The sequence below is a fragment of the Oncorhynchus clarkii genome, chromosome 32 (genome assembly GCF_045791955.1).
Source record: "Oncorhynchus clarkii lewisi isolate Uvic-CL-2024 chromosome 32, UVic_Ocla_1.0, whole genome shotgun sequence".
NCBI classification, from domain to species: Eukaryota; Metazoa; Chordata; class Actinopteri; order Salmoniformes; family Salmonidae; genus Oncorhynchus; species Oncorhynchus clarkii.
In genome coordinates, this window is record NC_092178.1 from 9,908,109 (window position 1) to 9,920,493 (window position 12,385).

General features: G+C 44.5%; 1 protein-coding gene across 1 annotated transcript; it reads right to left on the reverse strand.

The window, feature by feature from the left end:
* Positions 1–355: 355 nt before the first annotated feature.
* On the reverse strand, positions 356–5,656 carry LOC139391893 (maturin-like). Its single transcript, XM_071139511.1, has 3 exons — positions 5,127–5,656; positions 2,784–2,906; positions 356–2,371 (listed from the first exon to the last, which is right to left on the reverse strand). Exons 1-3 carry the CDS (start codon positions 5,295–5,297, stop codon positions 2,264–2,266), a joined length of 402 nt encoding a protein of 133 aa, XP_070995612.1. The 5' UTR covers positions 5,298–5,656; the 3' UTR covers positions 356–2,263.
* Positions 5,657–12,385: the final 6,729 nt, after the last annotated feature.

Below are 12,385 nucleotides of genomic sequence, written 5' to 3' on the forward strand. Positions count from 1 at the left end.
CGGTTACTAGTCCAACGCTCTAACCACTAGGCTACCCTGCCGCCCCAGGTAGACAGACGTCGCCTGTAGTCACAGATCCAGGATCAGGATCAGTTTACATCACAACTTCATCCTACTCCTTCAGGGCCGTGGGGAAAGTAAAAGCAAAGCAGTGCATTGATGGTGGTGACAGACAGACAGACAGACAGACAGACAGACAGACAGACAGACAGACAGACAGACAGACAGACAGACAGACAGACAGACAGACACACACAGATAGATAGATAGATAGATAGAGCAGCCGACCTCACAGCAGTACACATGGAACAGTTTCTACCGTAGGATTACAATTCTGTTCTATTCCTCCCTCTACTTTCACCGCTGACATTGTTACAAAGACACAGCAATGTGCTGGTTAACATTGTGTGGTACAGTGGATGGTTACGGTACGGTGTTACATGGTTGACACTGACAGTTCTCTGTAGGTCCTGGGGGGGGGGGGGGTGCTGAGACGGCTTGGGAAGTTATGTATTTACCATGCTAGAACCAGCCTGCAGGTGGTTAGTAACAGTAACTCTAGTCATGTTGTAGTCTACTATATGTATAACTGCTGTCTGTTGTGATTGGTCATAATAATCTAGTTCTATGGCAAGGCTGGGGCACGGCTGTGTGTGTGCGTTTGTGTGTTAGAGGTCGACTGATTATGATTTTTCAACGCCGATACCGATACCGATTATTGGAGGACCATAAAAGCCGATACCGATTAATTAGATGATTTAAAAAAAATGTAATTTATAATAATGACAATTACAACAATACTGAATGAACACTTATTTTAACTTAATATAATACATCAATAAAATCAATTTAGTCTCAAGTAAATAATGAAACATGTTCAGTTTGTTTTAAATAATGCAAAAACAAAGTGTTGGAGAAGAAAGTAAAAGTGCAATATGTGCCATGTAAAAAAGCTAATGTTTCAGTTCCTTGCTCAGAACATGAGAACATATGAAAGCTGGTGGTTCCTTTTAACATGAGTCTTCAATATTCCCAGGTAAGAAGTTTTAGGTTGTAGTTATTATAGGAATTATAGGACTATTTCCCTCTATACCATTTGTATTTCATTAACCAATGACTATTGGATGTTCTTATAGGCACTTTAGTATTGCCAGTGTAACAGTATAGCTTCAGTCCCTCTCCTCGCTCCTTCCTGGGCTCGAACCAGCAACACAACCACAACAGCCACCATCGAATCAGCGTTACCCATGCAGAGCAAGGGGAACAACTACTAGAAGGCTCAGACCGAGTGACGTTTAAAACGCTATTAGCGCGCACCCCGCTAACTAGCTAGCCATTTCAATTCGGTTACACCAGCCTCATCTCGGGAGTTGATAGGCTTGAAGTCATAAACAGCTCAATGCTTGACGCACAACGAAGAGCTGCTGGCAAAACGCACTAAAGTGCTGTTTGAATGAATGTTTACGCGCCTGCTTCTGCCTACCACCACTCAGTCAAATACTTAGATACTTGTATGCTTGTATGCTCAGTCTGATTATATGCAACGCAGGACACGCTAGATAATATCTAGTAATATCATCAACCATGTGTAGTTAACTAGTGATTATGATTGATTGTTTTTTATAAGATAAGTTTAATGCTAGCTAGCAACTTACCTTGGCTTACAGCATTCGCGTAACAGGCAAACTCCCTGTGGAGTGCAACAAGAGAGAGGCAGGTCGTTGGCATTGCGTTGGACTAGTTAACTGTAAGGTTGCAAGATTGGATCCCCCGAGCTGACAAGGTGAAAATCTGTCGTCCTGCCCCTGAACGAGGCAGTTAACCCACTGTTCCTAGGCCGTCATTGAAAATAAGAAGCTGTTCTTAACTGACTTGCCTCGTTAAATAAAGGTATATATAAATACATAAAAAATAAAAAATTTAAATTGGCAAATCGGCGCCCAAAAAATACCGATTTCCGATTGTTATGAAAACTTGAAATCGGCCCTAATTAATCGGCCATTCCGATTAATCGGTCGACCTCTAGTGTGTGTGTGTGTGTGTGTGTGTGTGTGTGTGTGTGTGTGGGAGGGAGGGAGGCAGGGACTGCACAATCTGGGGAGCAAAGCTTTGGAGAAGCAGGCTGTCCTGTGTGTGTGTGTGAGTATACATTATGACTGTTTATAGTCGCTACAGGGGCGTTGGGCCTGTGTGTTGTTGTAGGTGATGAGACCAGGGGAATGGGTAGTTATTGTAGCCCTACTGGACACCTCATCTGTGGGCATCACTGCTGGCTGACTCCCATTTGCTGGTGGTCTGCCTCTGGCTCCTCCTCCATGCCTGCATGGTACTGCTCAAACGTCTCATCATCTATGTCCGGTAGACCCAGCAACTGGAGAGAGAGAGAGAGAAAATAAGAGAGGGAGAGAGAGGTGAGACTCGAGAGAAAGGGAGAAGAGAGCTTTAAAGCTAACTCCAGCCCTTCAAGATTGATGTGTATCCTCCCTGTCAAAGACAAGTGTAACCCAGTCCTGAAGAGCTTAGCGGCAGGGTGTGCAGGCTTTAGTTCCAGCCCTGCACTAACACATCTGGTTATGTTAAATGAAAGAGAAGACCCTCTACCACTCCCCCCCCCAAAGGTATCCAGCCTATTTGAGTCATTTAGCAGACGTTCTTATCCAGTGGACTTACAGTTAGTAATGTATGTAAAGACATGAGGGAGAGGGTGACATTTAACAGCTGTTATGCTGTATTCTTTAGTAATGTAGTTGTAATATTGTGTATAGCGTTGTCTATGTACTTACAGGTCTAAAGGAAGTGAACACTTTGTCCAGGACCTCTAGAAGTGTTTTCTTTCCACATGAAGTGATGTAGTCCTGAGCTACCTGGAGGAATGGCAGGCAGTCCTCACTCTCACTCCATACATGCTGTAGACACACACACACACACACACACACGCACACACACACACACACACACACACACACACACACACACACACACACACACACACACACACACACACACACACACACACACACACACACACACACACACACACACACACACACACACACACAGGTTATTAACCTGACCCATATAGCCACACTACCACATTATTACCATTATTACTGTATATGGTAGATGTTATTATTATAGTATACTGTATATGGTAGATATTATTATAGTATACTGTATATGGTAGATATTATTATAGTATACTGTATATGGTAGATATTATTATAGTATACTGTATATGGTAGATGTTATTATTATATTATACTGTATATGGTAGATGTTGGTAGATATGAACAGTCACTAGAGGTAGAACACAGAGAGAGATAACATCTTCAGAACATTCAAACACAGAGAGAGATAACACCTTCAGATCAGTAGAACACAAAGAGAGAGATAACACCTTCAAATCAGTAGAACACAGAGAGAGATAACAACTTCAGACAAACATGGACGTAAGTGAATCACACATGTGTAACTGAACCTGTGTTAGCCTCCTGAACTAAAGCCTTGACACACAGATGAGCTTACCAGGATCCCCCCCCCCCCCCCCCCCATAGCAGTATTGATCGGCATGGTAACAGAATCTCATCTGTGTGTGTGTGGGAGATGGGTGAAATGGGTTTGTTAGTTGGGATATTGAATATCAGGGAGGGGGCCACCTATAGCTGTGCTAGGGACGGCTATAGGAGAGTGTCTGAACAGAGAACCAGTGATAGATGGATACATCAGACCTGTCTGTCTGTCCAGATACAGGGCTTTAACAGGAAGTCTGTCCTGATGAAGGAAGTTATACCCTGATGAAGACAGAGCTCCTAGCTCTGAGCTCCTAGTGTGCGGCTCTCTTTTATTTTCAAGTGTTCTACTCCGCTAGCCAGCACCTCACCTTTTTTTCTAGATTCCTGATACAGGACTATAACAGGAAGTCTGTCCAGAAATAACAGGAAGTATTTCCAGATATATGGCTATAACAGGAAGTCTGTCCAGATACCGGGGTTGTAACAGGAAGTCTGTCCAGATACCGGGGTTGTAACAGGAAGTCTGTCCAGATACAGGGGTTGTAACAGGAAGTCAGTCCAGATACAGGGGTTGTAACAGGAAGTCTGTCCAGATACCGAGGTTGTAACAAGAAGTCTGTCCAGATACAGGGATTGTAACAGGAAGTCTGCCCAGATACTGTGGTTGTAACAGGAAGTCTGTCCAGGTACAGGGGTTGTAACAGGAAGTCTGCCCAGATACTGTGGTTGTAACAGGAAGTCTGTCCAGATACAGGGGTTGTAACAGGAAGTCTGTCCAGATACCGGGGTTGTAACAGGAAGTCTGTCCAGATACCGGGGTTGTAACAGGAAGTCTGTCCAGATACAGGGGTTGTAACAGGAAGTCTGTCCTGATACAGGGCAATAACAAAAAGATGGAGGTCTGAGAGAGAAAGAGATAGTGAGATAGAGAGAGAGACAGACTGAGAAAGTGACTGAGAAAGAGAATGATAGTGAGATAGAGAGAGAGACAGACTGAGAAAGAGAGAGACTGAGAAAGAGAGTGATAGTGAGATAGAGAGAGAGACAGACTGAGAAAGAGAGTGATAGTGAGATAGAGAGAGGGAGGGTGAGAAAGTGGGGGCGATGGGGAAGGGTAGGATGGGGCCTAGTGCAGTAAACATTCACAGACAGACCAGAGAGGAGAGAAGCTGAGTGACGCTCTACTTGCATTACATATTTGCATATAAAATGTATACAACATGAAGTATTACTGCCAGTTGCTAAGGAGGGATGCATGGCTCTGAGACCTTCTGGTACCGCTGCTGCTGCCTATTTTTACACCTGGCGCCGGGCCAGGAGAACTGTGGTCCCTGCCCTCTGACCCCGGCGGGCTGATGGAGAGTGGGGACTAGAGCGCAGTGGAAGCTTCTCTAACAAAACAACAACAGCACTGCTATTGCAGGCTTGTGTCCATGCGCAGGACAGGCGGCCTAAATAATGCTGCCAAAACAACATGCGTGCTATTGTCAGGTGCAGTGACATCATTCCCGTTGCGCACACACAGACACACACTGCGCCGGGGGACCCGAGAGGCAAACCTCAAAACACCGAAACCACACACGCGTACGCGTGCGCGCGCGAACACACACTTACGAAATGCTCAATCCCTCCCGTCATGTTATCCGGACAAAGGACATAGAAAGAGATTCCCGGTTCTACGTAGAAGTCCAGTCTTCTCTCATCATCCTCCTCCGCGAAGATCAGATCGAACGGAACCGACGAACACCACTTCTCTGCCACCTCCACCAGCTGCTTAAACTCCATCTCTCACACTCTTTTATTTTCTCTCTCTGCGTCCTCCTCTCCGTTAGTCCTGCCCGTTTGTGGTGGTCCGGATCGCCGGTATAGGCTAGTCTGTGGTCTCGTGCACACGTCCCGGTGATGCTGCTGTCTCTCGGTGAATAAAAACAGCTGACCGGACATACATTAGCTTACAGTTTCACCCAACGCGCCATCCGCGACAAGCGACAAGATATCTTCACTGTTGCATTACACTTCCGTCACGGTATTCGGTAACGATACGGTGTTTTCTCAAGCCCTCATCCTTTCTTTAGTCCGTTAACCGATGAGATCAGCGGGACGCTGTCGGTTCTGGGTCTGCATAGCCTACACACGTTACGCACAGGGCCTGGAACGTTAATACGTCCGTTAACGATTCAACGCGATGACGACAGGCTGAGAAGCAGCACCGGGCTGTCATCAATAGATTCTGTGCTTTTATTCTCAACAGAGCATGGGAATAGCCTAGTGTGTCGTTTCAGATGTATTCCCAATAATACATTCATTGTATCCTATATATGCCTATATGCCCAATTGTATTTTATAGGCACGGTCTATAAATGTTTTAATACCGAAAAGTAAGTGTAATCACAACAAGTAGGCTAAAAGCTGTAGCCTATGCTAGGCTACTTATTGCTTCGTATTTTAATAATAGGCTAACTAACACCTTTTGCCAATGTTGTTTAGGCTACTCAAGGTTATTTCCACAACCTCTTGCCTTTGAATGAATGAGGGATGCTTTTCAGTTCATAAAGCGCACAGAATATGGGTGTGTAGGCTACCATAAATACATTTTGTACAGCAGTGTTCCCCAACTGGTGGTCTCATTTAGCCCCGCAAGTTTTCTGAGCAAAAAACTACACAAAAAACGTTTTTTTAATATATATTTATTTTCATTGTTGGATATAAAATATTGTAAAAACACCAGGAAATCAGCTCCAAGTGATTTTTAATTTAAGAAAACTGTTCCCAAATATTCCCACGCATAATAGAGAGACACGTGATTGTATACGAACATAAACAAGGTTTGAAATTATTATGTTTTAGTCAATATCTGTTAGGGATTCTTTAGTCAATCTGCAGTCTACAGATTTATGTAATTATGTTCCGGCCCGCCACCATCAGCTCAACAAAAAAATAATCTAGGCTGAATCTAGTAGTTGATGATCCCTGCTGTACAGTGTGGACCTGACATAGCCAGTACCGTTTCTGACCGCTAGGTGGCAGCAGCACCCAATCTATATTGCCCCTCTCTGGTGAAATGAACCACTGGTCCACCGTTAAATGATGATATCATTGATATGGCATCCTGAAAACTGAACTCTATGGGTAGATTTCACAGACATAGATTAAGCCTAATCCTAGACTCCTTCCCTACAAGAACTGATCACCTTGAGCCAAGGCTTTTATCTGACTCTCTTAGGGGAAGGCCAATCCCTCCTTCCTTAGAAGTACTGATCACCTTGAGGGTTTTGGCATCTGGAACCTTCCATCGTGAAACAAGAGATTTGTGTAGTGTAAGTGAACAGAATGTATGCAGAATTACATAACATTTCCTGATGCTGCTGCCCAGGCCAACTACCAGGTAGATTTCTATGAGTATGGGAACATCCTAGGAGTCATCGGCTTTATAGATGAATGTCATATTTCCATCAAGTGTCCATCTACAGCAGATGCTGAGGAGTAAAGGAATAAAAACTGGTTCTCAATAAATGTACAAAATGTGTGCACTCCCAATTTTGCAGATCTCCAACATTGTTGCACGTTGGAAAGGCGCAACTCATGACTCAAGGGTTTTCCAACATTCCTCTTTATATGCTCAGCTTGAAGGAGGACAACATAGTGGAATCATACTTGGTGACAGTGGGTATCCATTGTGACAGTGGGTATCCATGGTGACAGTGGGTACGCACAGACCAACTTCTTGTTCACCTCCTTATCTTCATGCAATAGGAGCTAAGCAACAACGGTACAACCAAGCTCATATCCGCACCAGAGGTGCAGTGGAGCACATGTTTGTTGTATGGAGGAGTCATTTCCAGTGTCTCAGAAACACATTGCACTTTCAACCAAGAAGATGCTGCATTGTCATAATTGCAAGAGCAGTGCTTCACAATGACCTCAAACAGCATGGCTTCCCAGGGCTTCACAATGACCTTAAACAACATGGCTGCCCAGGGCTTCACAATGACCTCAAACAGCATGGCTTCCCAGGGCTTCACAAAGACCTCAAACAGCATGGCTTCCCAGGGCTTCACAATGACCTCAAACAGCATGGCTTCACAATGACCCCAAACAGCATGGCTTCCCAGGGCTTCACAATGACCTCAAACAACATGGCTGTCCAGGGCTTCACAAAGACCTCAAACAGCATGGCTTCCCAGGGCTTCACAATGACCTCAAACAGCATGGCTGCCCAGGGCTTCACAATGACCTCAAACAGCATGGCTTTCCAGGGCTTCACAATGACCTCAAACAGCATGGCTTCCCAGGGCTTCACAATGACCTCAAACAGCATGGCTTCACAATGACCCCAAACAGCATGGCTTCCCAGGGCTTCACAATGACATCAAACAGCATGGCTTCCCAGGGCTTCACAATGACCTCAAACAGCATGGCTTCCCAGGGCTTCACAATGACCTCAAACAGCATGGCTTCACAATGACCCCAAACAGCATGGCTTCCCAGGGCTTCACAATGACCTCAAACAGCATGGCTGTCCAAGGCTTCACAATGACCTCAAACAGCATGGCTTCCCAGGGCTTCACAATGACCTCAAACAGCATGGCTTCCCAGGGCTTCACAATGACCTCAAACAGCATGGCCTCCCAGGGCTTCACCATGACCTCAAACAGCATGGCTGTCCAGGGCTTCACAAAGACCTCAAACAGCATGGCTTCCCAGGGCTTCACAATGACCTCAAACAGCATGGCTTCCCAGGGCTTCACAATGACCTCAAACAGCATGGCTTCCCAGGGCTTCACAATGACCCCAAACAGCATGGCTTCCCAGGGCTTCACAATGACCTCAAACAGCATGGCTTCACAATGACCTCAAACAGCATGGCTGCCCAGGGCTTCACAATGACCTCAAACAGCATGGCTTCCCAGGGCTTCACAATGACCTCAAACAGCATGGCTTCCCAGGGTTTCACAATGACCTCAAACAGCATGGCTTCACAATGACCCCAAACAGCATGGCTTCACAATGACCTCAAACAGCATGGCTTCCCAGGGCTTCACAATGACCTCAAACAGCATGGCTTCACAATGACCTCAAACAGCATGGCTTCCCAGGGCTTCACCATGACCTCAAACAGCATGGCTTCCCAGGGCTTCACAATGACCTCAAACAGCATGGTTTCACAATGAAGCTATGGTAATCAAGCTATGGTAATCGAGCTATGGTAATCAAGCTATGGTGATCAATATATGGTAATCATCTACCTCTAGAAAATGATGACATTGCTGCACTAGAGAACATTATATGTTCAAGAATTAAGTTTATTACATAATTTTTCTTATGGGAGTGCAAGAGATGACTGACAACATGACATGGGAGTGCAAGAGATGACTGACAACATGACATGGGAGTGCAAGAGATGACTGACAACATGACATGGGAGTGCAAGAGATGACTGACAACATGACATGGGAGTGCAAGAGATGACTGACAACATGACATGGGAGTGCAAGAGATGACTGACAACATGACATGGGAGTGCAAGAGATGACTGACAACATGACATGGGAGTGCAAGAGATGACTGACAACATGACATGGGAGTGCAAGAGATGACTGACAACATGACATGGGAGTGCAAGAGATGACTGGCAACATGACATGGGAGTGCAAGAGATGACTGGCAACATGACATGGGAGTGCAAGAGATGACTGACAACATGACATGGGAGTGCAAGAGATGACTGACAACATGACATGGGAGTGCAAGAGATGACTGGCAACATGACATGGGAGTGCAAGAGATGACTGGCAACATGACATGGGAGTGCAAGAGATGACTGACAACATGACATGGGAGTGCAAGAGATGACTGACAACATGACATGGGAGTGCAAGAGATGACTGGCAACATGACATGGGAGTGCAAGAGATGACTGGCAACATGACATGGGAGTGCAAGAGATGACTGGCAACATGACATGGGAGTGCAAGAGATGACTGGCAACATGACATGGGAGTGCAAGAGATGACTGACAACATGACATGGGAGTGCAAGAGATGACTGACAACATGACATGGGAGTGCAAGAGATGACTGGTAACATGACATGGGAGTGCAAGAGATGACTGGCAACATGACATGGGAGTGCAAGAGATGACTGACAACATGACATGGGAGTGCAAGAGATGACTGGCAACATGACATGGGAGTGCAAGAGATGACTGGCAACATGACATGGGAGTGCAAGAGATGACTGGCAACATGACATGGGAGTGCAAGAGATGACTGACAACATGACATGGGAGTGCAAGAGATGACTGACAACATGACATGGGAGTGCAAGAGATGACTGGTAACATGACATGGGAGTGCAAGAGATGACTGGCAACATGACATGGGAGTGCAAGAGATGACTGGCAACATGACATGGGAGTGCAAGAGATGACTGACAACGTGACATGGGAGTGCAAGAGATGACTGGCAACATGACATGGGAGTGCAAGAGATGACTGACAACGTGACATGGGAGTGCAAGAGATGACTGGCAACATGACATATTCCCTGCAGTCCGGGGACGGCACATGTTGACTGAATGTGTCCTACCAAATGAAGATATGAACGGTCCCCTATCTGAACTGTCCAAATGTTTGTTGTTGGCGATACCTTCCAGGGGTTGCTGGCTATCAATGATCTCGGTCAAAAAGTCCCCCAGCTCATCCGTCTCTGGTCTTACTGGGGGTTCGCCACCGGCCTTGAAACACTGCCCACAAGCAAGAGCCTTTGTCTTCTTTAAGTTCATTTTTTACGTTTTTCCACAGGACCTTAGAATGTCAAGACAATAAAGAAATTATATTAGTAATTATGTAGGATATTGTTTGTTACATTTCTGTCACACAAATACATTTAGGCCCCACTGTGTTGTGTTACAACAAGAAAACAAACATTTAAAAGTGACTCGGATTTGTAACAATAAATGCAGTATCTTACTGGATGGAAGTTGTTGTAGCGTCCTTTTGTTTACTTTTTTAATTTGAGTTGAATTCATTACAAACTCTAGTCCAGGTGTAGCCAGGTGGTAAAAGCATGTAGCTGTATTCCTTTATATCCACTAGATGGCACTGTCCCTTTAAAAGATCCAGAAATAATGTGTGCAAACGGTTATGGGATAGTGCATGCGCAGTGTGTAAGAGTAAGAGCAAGCAATTACACTGGAGAGCTGTTGACATTCATCATGAGTCCAACTTTACTTTAGATTGATTGACATGAGGATGTTAGCTTCTTGCTAGCTGAATACCAGTGCTCTCAGGGGTTGATGATAACATAATTTGAAACTGCTAAGATCTAGTGTTCCATGTGGAGTCGATGATAACATCATTTGAAACTGCTGTATGGGTGAGATAAGGATCTAGTGTTCCATGTGGAGTTGATGATAACATCATTTGAAACTGCTGTATGGGTGAGATAAGGATCTAGTGTTCCATGTGGAGTTGATGATAACATCATTTGAAACTGCTGTATGGGTGAGATAAGGATCTAGTGTTCCATGTGGAGTTGATGATAACATCATTTGAAACTGCTGTATGGGTGAGATAAGGATCTAGTGTTCCATGTGGAGTTGATGATAACATCATTTGAAACTGCTGTATGGGTGAGATAAGGATCTAGTGTTCCATGTAGGCCTTGGGCAACTCCAGTTCTCTCTCGGGGGCCTGATTGGTGTCACACTTTGGCCCCAAGCCCCAGCTAACACATCCGACTCCAATAATCAACTAATCATGGTCTTCAGTTTTGAATGCAATTAGTTTAAATCAGGTGTGTTTGCTAGGGATCGGGGGAAAAGTGTGGTACCAATCAGGCCCCGAGGACTGGAGTTGCCCAGGCCTGGATGGGTATCACGTGGACAGTATGTTTAAAGCAGAGCCACTTCAAAAACAACCGTTTATGCATTTCACTTTGTACTTATTGTACTTATATTGTTTTTATACACTTTACTAACATATTTATTTCACTTGATGGTGGTTTAGACTGAATGTTACTTTATGGGGACTTCACCTTGCAGGGATTTTTCTCCTACATTATAATTTTTTAAATTTAAGCTTCGACATAATAAACAATCTCAAATGAGTTTGTGTCCTGTGCTGAGTGTACTGTCGCCAGGTAACAAAGGCATTATTTTTCTTGTTTTGGTGGTTTGACACTAATCGCTTCAAGAGGTTTTTTTTCAAAGTCATTACAATTCTTTGAATGTTTTCTTTGACCTCCGTCCATTGTTTGGTTCAGGTTACTTGCTCCAATTCCAATCAATGCTTTTGTATTAGAGTCCCATCCCTGTTTTTTAAAGCGTCCTCAGGTCAGTACGAAATACAAGTAGTTCATCTAATTTGGCTTCACAAAGATGAAATGGTTAGTCCTCACATTACCTTACTCTGAGACTCCCTAGTCTAGAACAAATTCATCTGAAGTTAAAACAATTTGCCAGGAAGCCATTTACAAAAAAAAAGTTTATTAATTTAAGTAGAATTAACTTAGTCTTGACTTAAATTAAACCATGGAGTTATTGTGCCCAATGCGTTCGGGAACAGGTGCGTCGACCAACATTTTATAGAATTTCAAAATGGAGATTGTAGGTTTCTTTTTAGTATTTATTTCATTCAGGGGTGAGTAGATATACACGTCACAGCCTTTGTCAGTGTCATCCATACAGTTCAGAGAACGCTGTGACCCCTCATGAAATGTGTATTGCCTATGTGTTAGTGCGCGCGCGCGTGTGTGTGTGTGTGTGTATGTTTGGCATGAGCCAACTGTGACACCTCATCAATTAATGTGACAACAATCCAATGAGTTGTTACGTAGGACACACACGCATAAAGTGACCCGTTACCCAGACTG

Coding starts and splice junctions, on each gene's coding strand:
- LOC139391893 (XM_071139511.1), bottom strand. CDS start 5,297: ATGGAGTTTAAGCAGCTGGTGGAGGTGGCAGAGAAGTGGTGTTCGTCG. Junction 2,907..5,126: donor CGGGAGGGATTGAGCATTTC/GTAAGTGTGTGT, acceptor GTGTGTCTACAG/CATGTATGGAGTGAGAGTGA. Junction 2,372..2,783: donor TGTTCACTTCCTTTAGACCT/GTAAGTACATAG, acceptor CTCTCTCTCCAG/TTGCTGGGTCTACCGGACAT.